Source organism: Cheilinus undulatus, linkage group 22 (assembly GCF_018320785.1).
Source record: "Cheilinus undulatus linkage group 22, ASM1832078v1, whole genome shotgun sequence".
Classification (NCBI taxonomy): domain Eukaryota; kingdom Metazoa; phylum Chordata; class Actinopteri; order Labriformes; family Labridae; genus Cheilinus; species Cheilinus undulatus.
In genome coordinates, this window is record NC_054886.1 from 23,854,511 (window position 1) to 23,870,134 (window position 15,624).

Sequence of the window (15,624 nt, forward strand, 5' to 3'; positions counted from 1 at the left end):
AAATTTATATAGTTATTTTAATGTTATGTTCTTGCTGAAATTATCCACATTTTTGTATTTCAAAACTCAGTTTTTGTTCCTTTTTTCACCTTTAAGAAACTGAAACTTTGACATCAGCAAAGCTTTTTAATTCAACTGAAATGAGGAATGAAAATCGAGAAATCTTTGCTGAAATATGAACTTCTTGGAACTTGACAAAAATTCAATGATGAAAGTGGAAGTGATAAAAATTAATCTGAATTGAATAATGGAGTGATAAAAAAAAATGCATTTGAATAAAAACAAATTTAGTTATAAATTATGAATTGACTTCAATTATTTAAGGTTGATTTGATACAATTTTAAGGAAATAGTGGCAAATTTTATTTCATTAATTAATTTTGACTATTTTTCTTTCATCATTAATGGCTCAAACATTTTCATTTTGATTTATGGAAAGAGGCCTCAAGGGTGGAACTCACAAAAAATGATGATAGAAATTAAGATGATTTGACTTATGAAGCTTTAAAAGCAAAGGGATAAAATGTTTGTGAATTCAATAAAAGTAGTCAATAAAAGTGATAACTCAGTGGTTAAATAGTCACTTTTAGTCATTTACAACATGTTATATCTCTGACTTCCACCTTGAAAAAAGATCGCTCTTCCGCTCAACTCTTGACTTTAATGTCTCAAACTTCAGAACAGTGATGACGTTTTTATAGACTTTTAGTAAATAATTAATACACAAATTACTTTTTGGGAATTTTCAAAGGCAAGAAATTGATGTTGGTGATTGTTAGTTGAGAAGCTCCAGGCTCGGCCAGTGAAGTAAGCCAGCACTCCTGAGTGGCAAAACATCCCGGTGTAGGTTCCAGATGTGTCCAGGCTGAGAGATCTGTCCTGGGCCCTGCACCTTCTGTGACGTCACAAACCACAATGTGGACAGATTTTTTTTTAATGATTCATACAGTGATTTTTAGCTTTTGAGTTTTGTCATTTTTGGTGAGTTTTGGAGCGTGATAAGGCCTCCAAAAATACAATGCATTTGCCAAAATAATAATAATAAAAGGGATAATTTCTTGCATTTCAATAGGGTCCTTGCACCCTAATTATCACACATCATCCTTCTGACAGAAAGCAAGAGCAAACAGGGAGTCATGGCTGTTTGAGACACTGTAAATCTAATAGATTTTTTTTGTCTTTTTTTTTTTCAAAATGTTTCTCATTTCCTAGGTAACAGTATGAATAGTGTTATGACCCTAAAGTTAGCTTTAAAGGTTAGTTTTGTGGCAAACTAACTGGTTTGTCATTCCAACCAATGGTAATGTGACATGCCATCACAGCCATATAATCTGCCAGGCCACCAGAAGGCGACAAATCTGTCAGTCCGTACACATCTGGTACCTATGTCACCCATGTCAGTCAATCTGTAGATGCCGCGTTCTGCATGCTTGGCTATATTAGATATATATATATCTTGGGGTGTGCAGATGGTTGAATGGTTTGGGGCATGCCCTATGTATGCGGGTGGCGAGGGTTCGAATCAGGCCTATGGCTCTTTGCCGCCATTCTCTCCCCACTCTCTTGTCCCTGTTTCCAAGTCTATCTACTGTCCTCCTCTATCTAATAAAGGCACAAAAGGCCCAAAAATAAATCTATAAAAATATATGTATATATACACATATATCTTTTATTTTAAATCCTAACTTGTGGTTCTGAGATTATAATCTTGTTAACTGAAAACATGAATTGTATTGGTATTTTCTCAATTTAATGTAATATGCTTCCATACAATAATATTTTACAAATACAATAGCAGTTTTCAGTCATATTTTTAAGCCCAAAGGTTGTTTCAACAGAGGGATAGTGCTGTTAGAATTGCGTAAATACATTGGCAACACATGGTATATCTACACTGATTCAATGATGCAAAGTTGGCTGCAGTTTTTACTACTACAACCTGATTATTTGATGTCTACTTCTTCATATTTTACTAGACTTTTACTAGTATATTATCTAGATTTAAAATCCTTGTCAGCCCTCTTCTTTACTTTGATTTATCCAACAAAAATGAGCTAAACTTTTGTTCTTAAATTTACACTGCCCACACATTCTCACAGTGAAAAAAAAAAAGAAAAAGTCCCAACATTTATTGAAATTTCCCCACACCCAGCTGTGAATCTGGCCCCCTGCATGCTTTGCTGTAGCAGCTCCACGTTGAAACTCGGTCAGTGTTTTATACATTTTTCATGTGTGTGATTCCTCTCCGTGCAGCGATCTGCTGTGACCCCACTGTGCCCTCCAATCAACATCCCACCCAACCCCAACTTTTCCACACGCTATACATTAAAGCTACACTGCTCTCGCATCAATTAAACATGGCCGACAAGGACAGGCAGAGTTCAGCAAGCTTCTCTCGACCTGCTGCTGGTAGCGTGATGCCTTGTGTGACGAAGGTTTATCTGCTGTGAAAGAGGACTGTTAGGAGTTCGTTGTCATTTAGGACAGCAATCTTACTTTCTTTTTCTTCTTGAGCGAATGGATTGAATTAAAGTAGTTTACGTTTGGGGGAATTAATTTTTTCCCAAACATTTCTCCATTTATGAGGGCTTCTTCGAGACTCCTGCACACATGTCAGCCTTTCTTTCTATTTTTCAGCTCTCTGTTGTATCTGCACTAATATTCCCATTCTTCCATGATATGACTTCTGATCCCCATATGTGCATTTCTAGCCTGTTAGATACATGAAGTGTGAGATGATGTAAAGTGTGTTGGACCAACCATGATCAAATGTGCACAGGAAAACAACAGATCTGATCCAATGGCAGGTGCCGGGGGATTACAGCAACGCTTCTTGTTCTGCACGGGTTTCTGCGTGTATGGATGGTTCACTGCTATAGGTGTTGCGTGCTCTTAGCGCTCACATGCTACCGAATAGATATGCATCTAGAAGAGGTCACCGAGCAGTCAGTCACACACGTTTGGGGTATGGGAAGATAGAGGATGTCAGGATGAGCTGGAACCATCAGGGCCCTGTAAAAGTGAAACAGTTTGAAGTTGAGATTTATAACTTGAACCCAAAGTGACATCTTCAAATGTTTCTTTATCAAAGTAATGCTTCAAAATCGACAATCGTCACTTTTTGTTCCACTGCAACAAAAGGGGAAAGATTCCATTTACAAAACTGAAACCAGAAAATATCTGATATTGTTTGCATGCAAAGCCATCAGAATGATTCATTAATCATTTTTGGACTCAAAGCTTCAGACAGCACAGTATGATGTTTTAATCTGTTTGAATAAAACAGGGTTAAACTTTTCTTCAGAAAGCACGAGCTATACAGGGACACAGGTGGCGCCAAAATCGGTGCAAAACCAAAGTTCCTAAGGGAGCTTTTATTATCTTTTGATAGATAATTTACCTCAGCTGAAGCGGTTAATCATTATAACTGACTGTAATGTTTACTTTGTAGCAAAATGTTATTAACATCAAATTCTATGTAAGTTACAGATTTGAAGAATTTCATTAGTTTAACATATGAATGATTTCAGCCCCGTAGACATACGTGGGTCTAGAGCAAATAATGTGACATTAGCAGATATCAATAGCCAGTGTTCATCTGTTCTAGCTAATCTTTTTTATCTTTTCATTATTTTTTTCTTCTTTCTCTTTTATTTATTTAACTTGTGTTCTTTTTCTTTTATTTCCCTTCTCTTCTTTGTTCCCTTTTAATTTTTTCTTTTATTTCTCTTCTTTTTTCTTTCATTTGTCCTTTTTTTTAAAATTTTTTACTCATTTTTTTTCTTTTTCTGTATTTCTTCTTTTTCTTATCCCCCCCATTTCACTAATTACTTTTTTCTCATTTCTTTTTTCTTATTCTCTTTTCCTCTTTTTTCTTATTTCTGTTGTTACTATTCCTTTTTCTATAATTTTTCTTTAATTTATCCTCTGTTTTCCCCCTTTTTTTGTCTTTTCTTTTTTCTTTTGTCTTTTCTCTTTTCTATCTTTTATTATTTTTCTTCTGTCTTTCGTTTCTTCTGTTTTTCTCTTTTAGTTATTTTATTTATTTATTTTCTTTATCTTCTTTTCTTTTTTCTCTTCTATTCTTTCTCTTTTCTTTTTTCTGTATTTCTTTTTTCTTTCTTCTCCCCTGTTCTTTTTACTTTTCTTTTTCCTTTTTATTTTTTTACTTCTTTTTCTTTTTCTCTTTTCTTTTCTGTTTTTTTTCTTTTTCTCTTTTTTTTTCTCTTCTCTTCCTTGCCTTTTCTGTTTTTCTCTTCTTTTCTTTTTCCTTTTTTATCTTTCTGCTCTTTCCTTTTTCCTATTTTTATTGTTTTTCTTTCTCTTTCCTTTTTTTCTATTCTTTTTGTTGGGTTTCTTTTCTTTTTTCTATTCTTTTTGTTAGTTTTCTTTTCTTTTTTCCTCTGTTCTCTTTTCCCAACTTTTGTAGGGGGCCTAGCATGGATATGCCCACCCCATATCACTGAATTTTCTCATGAGTTCAATGGCCCACCTATAGCATTAACTCAAGACGTAATCATCAACATTATTCCCTCCCCCACTATTTCAAGAAGAGAAGGTTTATTTTTTGAAAGAGCCAAATTTTAATACATTTATGGTATTTGGGAGTTTTAATTAGAATGGATAGTATTTGGGCTGTCAAAAAATCCAAAAGTTTAAATGCAATTAATCTCAGAATTTCTGTTGTTAATCACAATCTCATCTTTTTGTTGCATTATGAAATTCAATCATCTTGCATTTGAAAATGTTTTTGTTTTATTTTTGATTTTTTTAACTAAGGGTAATGAACTTCCTGTTTGGAAAAAGACCTGCATTTATTTTGAAAAAGAATAAGAAACTTCAAGTAGATCAAAGATTATGACGTGAACCTATCCAGGGGAAAAGTAAGTCCAAGGAATGAAATAATAGAAATGTCAAAGTTGATATTCCAGGGTTGTGATGACTCCTGACTCATCCACTTAGCTGTCTGTGAGTTTTTATGGCGGCCTTGACAAACATTTTATGCTGATTTCACCATGTTTTGTGTTAGAGTTAACTTTGTAATGCTTTCTTGGCATTTCATTCTAACTCTGCTAGCATGATGCTAACAAATGCTAACCTAATGTTGTTCTGTTCTTGTGGTTTCAGGTCAAAGTTTGGTTCCAAAACCGGCGGACCAAACAGAAAAAAGACACCACCAAGGATTCAGATAAACGCTCCTCCACAACCAACGAGTCCTTAGCTACCTGCAACATCCTGCGCCTCCTGGAGCAGGGCCGCCTCCTGTCAGGCCCCGCCCCTCCTCCTAACTCCCTCCTTGGGCCTCCTCCACATCCGGCTAACGGCTCCCTGCTGAGCAGCCCTGGCGGAGGCTCCTCCACCTCTCCGGGGATCAGCAGCAGCACTCCCCCCAGCTCCCTACCAGGAGGGACTTTCGGACTGTCATTGCCGTCACTGGGCGGCGCCCCGCCCTCTCCGCGGCTTGGCGTCCCTCCGCCACACTCCCTGTGCTTTTCAATGCCACTGCTGGGCGGCGCTCATCACGAACTGACATCCGCCTATGGGTGTGGATCCTCAGCTTTTGAGCCGTACATGCGGCTGGACAGGAAGGAGACAGATTTGGGAGGGAAGAAGACAGTTTCTTAAGTTATACGTTTGTCTTTTAGGACGCCGGGGGTTGGCGCTTGTAAGAGCGCTCCTTCACCGCCTGTTTGATACCTGACAGGCAGCACCCAGGGCGAAGAAAACACCCTGGATCACAAGACTTGTGAAAAGGAGGGCTGCTTTTCTCGCGGCACTGTTTTGTGCCACAGCACTGACACAAAGCAATGAAAATGACTCGATGTGACGGACTTTCCCACATAAAAAAAGAAACAAAACTTGTGAATTTTGCAGAAATGCTGTGTGTACGTGTGACAGACAGATGTTTTTATCTCCACTCTCTTGGCAGTGGTTTTAAGTGACTCTTCACTTTGTGTCCAGTGAGTTTGTGCGTGTGTTTTTTCTCTATACAGGCCTTCATTTACTGTTCAGGAAAAAAATAATACTTGACATGAGACGTTCAGATTGAATCAGCGTCTGAACGAGCTGAGCGGGATTTTCAAAGAAAGCAGTTTGTACACATTCCGGTACATTTTCTCTGTACAAGTGGCCATGTTTGATTTTAGTTGATGTGCTTTCACAAACGGAAGAAACACTGAAGAAAAAAAAAAAGAATCGTAGCATTTAAATATCAGCGTGTTTGGTGTCCAGCGGTAGTTTTTGTAAATTCTTTATTTGGTTGTGTTTGTGTAAGAAGTATAATGTGGTAGGATCTGGGCTAAATTGTGCAAAAATCACATATCTAGATCTGATAAGTTATCGTAAAAGAAGAAAAAGAGAAAGCTGGTTAGATTCTGCCAAAGCATTTATGGATGAAGCTCACATAATTCATCCAATCACTGAGGAGAGATGACATTTAAACCCTTTTCTTCACAGGTTCTGAACATCTGTCCACATTTACTGCTATTTGTTCTCCATCATCAGTTTGTTTGGGATTACTGAAAATAATCTTGAAAATCTTTGAAAAAAAAACCAAACATGTTCTGGCTCTAGTTAAGGAGTTTCTCTACCATCTTTACACTAAAAGTAATCATTTTTGCATCCCTTAATGGGATGATAATGTAGAGTTAAAATAAGCCTCACAAAACCTAACATTTGCTGCTGTTTTACCTCAAACACTTTCTTATTTCTCTTGGTTTTAAGTCGGGCACAAATTGTCCATTATCACAAGGAATCTGGATGTATTTTCACACAGGAATCTTCTACTTTATGCACATTTTTAGACTGCAGTAAGCTGCAGTATCACATGCAGAAATTAGTTCTTTTATTGCTGTTTTATTTTCTTTAAATTGATATTTGTCATCCTGTTTTAGTTGGCCCCATTTCTAGACGCTAGCCAGTTTCCCCCTCATTGAAAGCACTTTATGTTAGTAGGATTTAACACACTTCCTCCCAGATCTTTCCCTCCGTTATATAATTTTGACCCCCTAAGTTAAATCAAGATAAGCTTTCAAAGATTAGTCTGAATCAATGAGTTAACTCCTATTTAAGAATAAACACCCTCATTTTCTCCTTTTAGCCACATTTTGATTAGTTTGACCTTAGCGTCTAAAGTAAGCCCACTTTGGGTGACATTTCCCCCAAGTTAAAACTTCCCACTGGGCTGACATGCTTTAAAAAGATCAGGTGTAGTAATGAGTTAAAATTTCTCTCTTTACATAGAGAAATTTTCCCAGTTTTCTTTGTCGCCCAAAGAAAATCAAAGCTAATATGGAAACTGCAGCCTGACCCCAAGTTGCTCCCACTTTGCCCCCAATTTGCGCTAACTAAATTCTTTTTTGCCTCTTTTTAAAACTTCTATGTATGCTTCCTCTTATTTCCACCTCATATTTCATCATCTTTCTATTTATTCGTAGGTTTCGTCTCATTGTGAGGTTTAATACGTTCCTTAGAGGTCGGCCGACACCCATTAAAAGAAACATGAACATTCCTCTGACATCAATTTAAAAGTAAACGCCAAGCAGAGGTGTGTTTCCTCGCTGCACATACATTTATCGCTTGTGTGCAGGTTCTGACCTCAGCCTGATGAAAAAAAAAACTCTGTCGGCTCTTTGGGGCCTTTTTGCACCCGTGTAGCTCTGTTTGCTAGCAGGTGATTTGTTGCTGTTGTGTTTAGACCCGGCAGTGCCGCAAGGAAAAAAACCTGTTCTCCACTCACGGCTCTTTGCAGCGCTGTACCTGTGCTGTTGTTGAACACTGTATTATTTTCTATAAGCACCATCCATAATTCACATGCCAGGGCATCAAATATTGAGCAGGGAGATGGAGCTGAGAGGTCAGGAGGCTCTGCTTCTCATGTACCCTTTCACAGACCCTCGTTTTTTCTTTTTTTTTACTCACATCAGGGTCTTTTTCTCTGGCGTTTTATGCCTCTTTAACCCCTTTATAAGCTGGACTTTTTTTTTTTTTTTTACAGGTTTTAAGAAAGTGGCTCCCAAAACTGTTCTTACTTGATCAAATTTTCAGGAAATGTAAGCAGAAGGCATTTAAGCATTTACAAAACACAGTGTTGTCTTGAGCACTGACTCCATTTTCTGTCACTGTGCGGTGGTGTTCATGTAAATCTGCAGTTACTGTATCGTGTAAGAGATAACGCCACTTCTGCAGGCGACAGAGATGCTTTGTAAAGCCTTGAAACACAGCCTTTGGGGTTTTCTTTCACTTTCTTTTTTTGCTTCTTTTTCTGACAGTTTTTTTGATTGTTGCTTTGTGCAATCTGTGACATCTTGCACTTGTTCGCCACCATCTCTGAAGGCCTTCTTGTGGCTCTCACTTCCAGTTTTATGATTTCTGTTTTGAGGGTTAAGTCCTTTGAGATTGTGTGGAACTTTTATTTGAAATTGAACTTTTTTTATGCACAGCCAAGGTCCTGCAAAGGGCCATTACGTCTTTTCTTTAAGCAGTAAAAATAACTTAACAGCACCAGCTTCTACTTATGCTGAATAAACTCTATGTACATATATATAAAGTTCTATATGAATATATATGAATGGGTCTTTGCACACGTTATCTCAATGTCTGCTCCATGTGATTTAAACAGGATTAAAAAAACACAAACTGCGAAGGAAGATTCAGAAAAGAAGACTTTATATATGCTTTACAGTTCTTTGTCTCATTAACATTTTGCACTTATTTAAAGAGGCTTACTTCTGTTTCTGGGCTGAAAGAGCTGTTTTCACGCTCGGCCAAGATATTGTACAATATGTATATGTATTTTTATTCATATGCATATAAATATATGTCTATGTAATTTGCCTCCTGTGGTCTGTTCTTTATTTCATTGCATTTATGGCATAAACATCACAGATATTTAATCATTTTTTGAATATTTTAAAAGCAGAAATATTCTGTATAATGAACCAGAGAAGCTTTTAAAACGCTATCCAGTATTTTTTCAGTGTAATCAGTTAAAAATTGTACAAACATGCCTGACATTTCTATGTCAAAGCTTTTCTGTTCCCACTGAAGGGATTTTGAACTTTGCTTTATTAAAAAACCTTGGCATGTTCGTCCTTCCCATCATGGTTGAGATTAAAATAAAAGATCAATGCAGTGGGCATTTTACCTTTTCAGGTCTCTCTGTGGAGCCATTACTTTTAAATATCTACCATTTTGTGTTAGGTGTGGAGTTTGGCACAAACATGCTGAATGGACGTGCCCTTGGACATTAATTGGATGAAAATATGAGACCTGGAAATAACTAAATAGATGGAATAGAGGGGTGTCATATTTTCATGGCAAAAAAAATCCTTTTAGGACAAACAATTGCCGTATAAAGAGCACTCAAAACTTATTTATTTATTTATTTATGTTTTCATCACTTACCCTGATCTTTGTGTTAAAGAAGCAAACATCTCTCTGCAATAGTCAAAGAAGAGAAAGCTCTAAATGAGATTCCTGAAGGAGGAAGCAAGGACTTATGGGAGGCTATGTTTGAGAAAGAAGCAAAACATTCCCAACTAAAGCAGATTCCAAAATTGCACTTTACAAAAAGAATTGAGAATTTAGTGGGAATGGCACAAATACAGCCAACACAAAAAAGGCAAGGATTTATTTGTAAATATGCCACTATTTTAAAAAGTTTTGGTCAGAGAATGATCATTTTCTCACTTTTTTCCCCAAAAGAAAATATTTGAGTTTCAGTTGTGTTTAGTTTTTCCTTTTTTTTTCTTCCATAACTTTTTTTTTGTAATTAAAGTGAAATGATGCAGCACAAGTATTCTTAAAGCCCAGGTTCATCAACCATTTCATCCTGGTGCGATGAAAAAAGTGGCCAAGGTCACAAAACTTGTAATGTTCTCTACTAAACTGAAGTTATCAGGAAATCAACCACCTGCTGTTCTTTTTTCCTCACAATTATAAACGTTAATTACAAACTTTAATAAATCTGCTTCAAACACACAGACTCCTATTAAAATGGTGCTTTAAAGCATTGATCTTGAGCAGGTCTAACTTCAGGTACCAACACCAATGTAATAAGGATAAATGATTCAGATTTTCAGAAATGTTCAACCATTTAAATGATTCAATCATTCAGAATGTTAGATGAAGCAAACATGACTGAACAAAGACACAGAACAAAAAACACATGTAAAAAAAAACATAATTACAGGAGCCCTGGTAGTATATGCTCCATTTAATTTTATTGTGTTCCACATGGTAACATGTAAATTTGGTTATTTTCAGGAGATCTTGAGGAAGTTACCACATCACCATGGGAAAACAACTTTAGTTATCCCTAGCACAAGACAAATCCTCTTGTTATAAGCAATACCAGGTAAATTGAAATATAAAAGTGTATGTCTGCTTAGAGCTTCTGTATGTCATTCCAATTTTCTTTAAAGTGCACATTTGAGAACCTGAAACTTTTTGGCCCTGATCTACCAGTTGAGAACCACTGCTTTAAAATATGATTCTGTTTACAGCTCATATGAGGAATGAAAATGTCTTCTTTTTTTAACCTCTTTACATCATTTATAAAGAGTACTTCACACATTAACCTCACAAGTCCATTCAAATTATATTGGGATGTACAAGTAGGGATGCACAATGTTATTAGCATGATATTGGTATTAGTAAAAGTTGCTTAAAAGTGAATTAACATTTGTACCAATATGAGTATATCAGCTGTCAATATTGGCCAATATAAGCTGTCAATATTAGCCTATATCATCTGTCAATATCAGCCTATATCAGCTGTAAATATCAGGCTAAATCAGCTGTAAATATCAGCCTGTATCAGCTGTAAATATCCGCCTATATCAACTGTAAATATTGGCCTAAATCAGCCGTCAATATTGGCCTAAATCAGCTGTAAATATCCGCCTGTATTAGCTGTCAATATCAGCCTATATCAGCTGACAATATTGGCCTATATCAGCTGTAAATATCCACCTAAATCAGCTGTAAATATCAGCTGACAATATTGGCCTATATCAGCTGTCAATATCAGCCTATATCAGCTGTCAATATTGTCCTCTATCAGCTTTAAATATCAGCCTATATCAGCTGAAAATATTGGCCTATATCAGCTGTCAATATTAGCCTATGTCAGCTGTAAATATCCACCTATATTAGCTGTAAATATAAACCTATATCAGCTGTCAATATTAGCCTATGCCAGCTGTAAATATCCACCTATATTGCCTGTCAATATCAACCTATATCAGCTGTAAATGTCAGCCTATATCAGCTGTAAATATTTGCCTATATCAGCTGTAAATATTGGCCTATATCAGCGGACAATATTGTCCTATATCAGCTGTAAATATCCACCTAAATCAGCTGTAAATATCAGCTGACAATATTGGCCTACATCAGCTGTAAATATCAGCCTATATCAGCTGTTAATATGAGCCTATATCAGCTGACAATATTATCCTCTATCAGCTGTAAATATCTGCCTGTTTCAGCTGTCAATATTGGCCTATATCAGCCATTACTATTGGCCTATATCAGCTGACAATATTGGCCAATATCAGCTGTAAATATCAGCCTATATTAGCTGACAATATTGGCCTATATCAGCTGTCAATATTAGCCTATGTCAGCTGTAAATATCCACCTATATTAGCTGTCAATATCAGCCTTTATCAGCTGTCAATATGAGCCTATATCAGCTGTCAATATCAGCCTATATCAGCTGTAAATATCTGCCTATATCAGCTGTAAATAGCCTATATCAGCTGTAAATATCCGCCTATATCTGCTATAAATATTGGCCTATATCAGCCATCAATATTGGCCTATATGAGCTGTAAATATCCACCTATATCAGCTGTCAATATCTGCCTATATCAACTGTTAATATTTTCCTACATTAGCTGTAAATATCCCCATTATCAGCTGTCAATATCAGCCTATAACAGTCATCAATATTGGCCCATATGAGCTGTAAATATCCACCTGTATCAGCTGTCAATACTCGCCTATATCAACTGTTAATATTTTCCTATATCAGCTGTAAATATCCACCTATAATATTGTCTATATCACCTTTCAATATTGGCCTATATCAGCTTTTAATCTTGTCCCACATAAGCTGTCAATATTTTCCTATTTCAGCTGTTAATATTGTCCCATATCAGCTGTCAACATTGTCGTATATCACCTTTCAATATTGGCCTTTATTTGCTGGCCAGAGTTTTAGGCTGGACCCACAGACTTATGTCAGCTGAAGTCTTTTTCTTTATTCCTCATCATTCCTTACACTTTGAAGTGTTGTTTAAAGACTGAAATTTTATAATTTGTATATCCTCAAACTTTAAATTGTGTTACCAACTTATTACCAGGTAATTACCAACTAAAACAGTTAAGTTACTCATTATTTGGCCCACTTAAATAAAGTGCTATCAGGTATAATTACTTTTGTCAAACTTTACCTTGCATTTTAAACTGCTAAATTTCACCTCAGGTTCTGCACTCTTCAGATGCTAAAATTCTATTTTATCTTCTATTGCCTTAGTTAACAATGGCTGTTTGGCTTAATCAGATAAATATTCCAAAACAGAAACCAATAACAATAACAACATAAGTATAAACTTTACTGTCATTGAAAAGGCACTGAGATTATATTATTTGTAAAGTTTTAGGTCATGTAAAATACAACTTTCGAGATCCCAAGGGATATTTGTGGGACAATCAGCAGTAAAAGTGTCACTTTTAGCAACTGCAGAATGAAAATAATGTTTAACGTCAAAGTATCAGTGTGACATGAAGGCCCTTTCAATGCATAAGGAATACTTTTTTAATGTTACTTTGATGCTTATTCTTTTTTGCAGTTTAACTTTAGCAAAATTTAGATTTCAGAGCCTTTACTTAAAGAAAAAAGTGTACTGCTATTTGTAATGCTTTAAATGAAATAAATGATTCAAGTTTTTTTCTCTCTCACCACTGTGAAACATTGGACACTTTGGGCCTCCATAGCAAGGCCCGTGTGAGGCACATACCTGCTCTGACAGGCTCTTCAGCTAAATCACATTTCGATGATTAGTTATGAAAACTTCTCCAATGACACGTCAATCGGGCAGTAATCTGCAGAGAAAGAACAAGTCATGCAGGTTGGGCTGAGCTGTAAAGGTAACACAGGACACACAGCTCCCACCCACCCCCCCATCAACCCAGACTGCAGTGAGGGGCTCTTCTCCGAGCCTGGACAATTGATCCGCAGGGTGCCAATTATAGTGATTGGCACCTTTATTTGAGCGAGGAAGAGGAGAGAGGGCCAGCAGAAAAGAGACCAGATGGGTGGCCTGTTTTAGAGGAGATCAGGGAGGGGACGAGCCAGGGGAAGGACCCCGCTGCAGAGGACGAAAACGCTGTAAACATTTTCAGCAAAGAAGAAACCAAACTCAACTTTCTAGGTTTTTATTGGTTTGGATTTGTGATCTTTAACAGATTTAGTCAAATTTACCACAGTGTGACAAAGTAACATTTAATGCTGTACATTTAAACATTTATACACATAGCTTTCTGTTTGGACAATTGAATATCAAACACTGCATTTTCAAAGTCTACATTATGCCTTTCTACTTAATCTGTTACCAGCATGTGTCATTAAATTATTAATATTTTTTAAAAACATGCAGCAATGACAACCAACATAACCCCAAGAAGATGCAAAGAGAAAAGGAGGCATTTTCCCCAATACTATTATTATTATGATGATTTTGATGTGTTGAAAAATGCAAAAACAAAAAAACAAAACAAAACAAAAAAACAAACAAACAAACAAACAAACAAACAAACAAAAACTTTTATTACTAGTGCTGTCAAAGCATTACAATTTTTTGAGAGTAATGCATCTCTAAATTCCCTAACTTAATCACAATTAATCTCCTCTCTGTTGCATTTTCAAATTGCATGCATTTGAAACTATTTTGTACTTTTTGTACTGTCGTAAACAGAACTGAATTCATTATTAATCTACTACTAAAATAGCTTTGTTATTTACCTTCTTTTCATGAGAAAGGCGAGACTAAGGGTGGCACTGGGACAGTCATGACACAAGTCTATTTACGCAGTCAAAGTACAAACACAAGGAAGTAAAACCAGATATGAAACACAAGGGACAAGAACAGAATAGTAAAACAGGAGGCACAAGAAATTACACTTCAGGAGTAATATGAAGCAACACAAGTAACACATGGAGATTTAAAAGACTAAATAGAGCAATACAATAGAAAGTAAATGTGACTACATTTAACAGAAATACAAGGAACACAGAAAACACAAGAAACTTCACTTAGAGGATAATAAAAAGTAACACAAGGAACACATGGAGGGTTAAAAGACTAAATAAAGCAGGAACACTAGAAAATAAATGCGGTGATATTAAACAGAAACACAAGAAAGTGAACTCCATGAGTAATATAAAGTATTACAAGGAACACATAGAGGGTTAAAATACTAAATAATACAGGAACATTAGAGAGTAAGTGTGGGAAAATAAAACAGAAACACAAGAAACTTAATATCAGGAATAATATTAAGTAACGCAAGGAACACATGGAGGGTTAACGACTAAATAAAACAGGTACACTAGAAGTAAATGCAATGAAATCAAGCAGAAACACAAGGAAATACAAGTTACTAAACTTCAGGAGTAATATAAAGTATCACAAGGAACACATGGAGGGTTAAAAGACTACATAGAGCAGGAACACTAGAAAGTAAATGCAGGAATTAAATAGAAACACAAGAAACTTAACTCTAAGAGTAATATAAAATAATATAAGGAACACATTGAGGGTTAAAAGGCTAAATAATATAGAATCATTAGAAAGTAAATACAGGAAAAATTAACAGAAACACAAGGAACTCAGGAAACACAAGAAACTAATCTAAAGGAGTAATATAAATCAACAGAAGATATATGTGGAGGGTTAAAAGACTAAATATTACAGGAATACTGTAAAGTAAATGCATGAAAATTAAACTGAAACACAAGAAACAGGAAACACATGAAACAAAACTTCAGGAGTGATACAAACTATCATAAGGAATACATGGAGGGTTTAAAGACCACATAGAGCATGAACACTGGAAAGTATATGCAGGAAAATTAAACAGAAACACAAGAAACTAAACTTCAAGATCGATATAAAGTAAAAAGGAACACATGGAGGGTTAAAAGGCTAAATAATACAGGAACACTTTAAAGTAAATGTGGGAAATTAAACAGAATCACAAGGAACACAAGAAACATAAGAAGCTAAACTTCAGGGATAATGTAATGCAACACAAGGAACACATGGGGGGTTAAAGGGCTAAATAATACAGGAATGCTGAAAAACAAATCCAGGAAATTAAACAGAATCACAAGGAACAACACAGGACACACAAGGAGGGGAAATTAGAAAATAATGGCCACTTTGGATGGTGTTTATGATAAAGTCTCAGTTTTCAGAGAATTTATGTAAAACTTCCTACTTACACAACAGTAAAGATGGTATTGTTTCTTGTTTACAAAACCTTGCCTTTTAATGCATCCTGTGTTCATAATATCTTCTAATGTTCATTATGTGGATGTTACACTGTGGATGA

The 15,624-nt window shown here is 35.9% G+C and overlaps 1 protein-coding gene across 1 annotated transcript in view; it reads left to right on the plus strand.

The window, feature by feature from the left end:
- vax2 (ventral anterior homeobox 2) overlaps positions 1 to 8,717 on the plus strand; it is a 40,575-nt gene extending 31,858 nt beyond the window's left edge. Inside the window, exon 3 of the mRNA XM_041778957.1 lies at positions 5,128 to 8,717. Coding sequence (XP_041634891.1) covers positions 5,128 to 5,625 — 498 coding nt within the window. The 3' untranslated portion in view covers positions 5,626 to 8,717. The remainder of the gene's footprint in view (positions 1 to 5,127) is intronic.
- Positions 8,718 to 15,624: the final 6,907 nt, after the last annotated feature.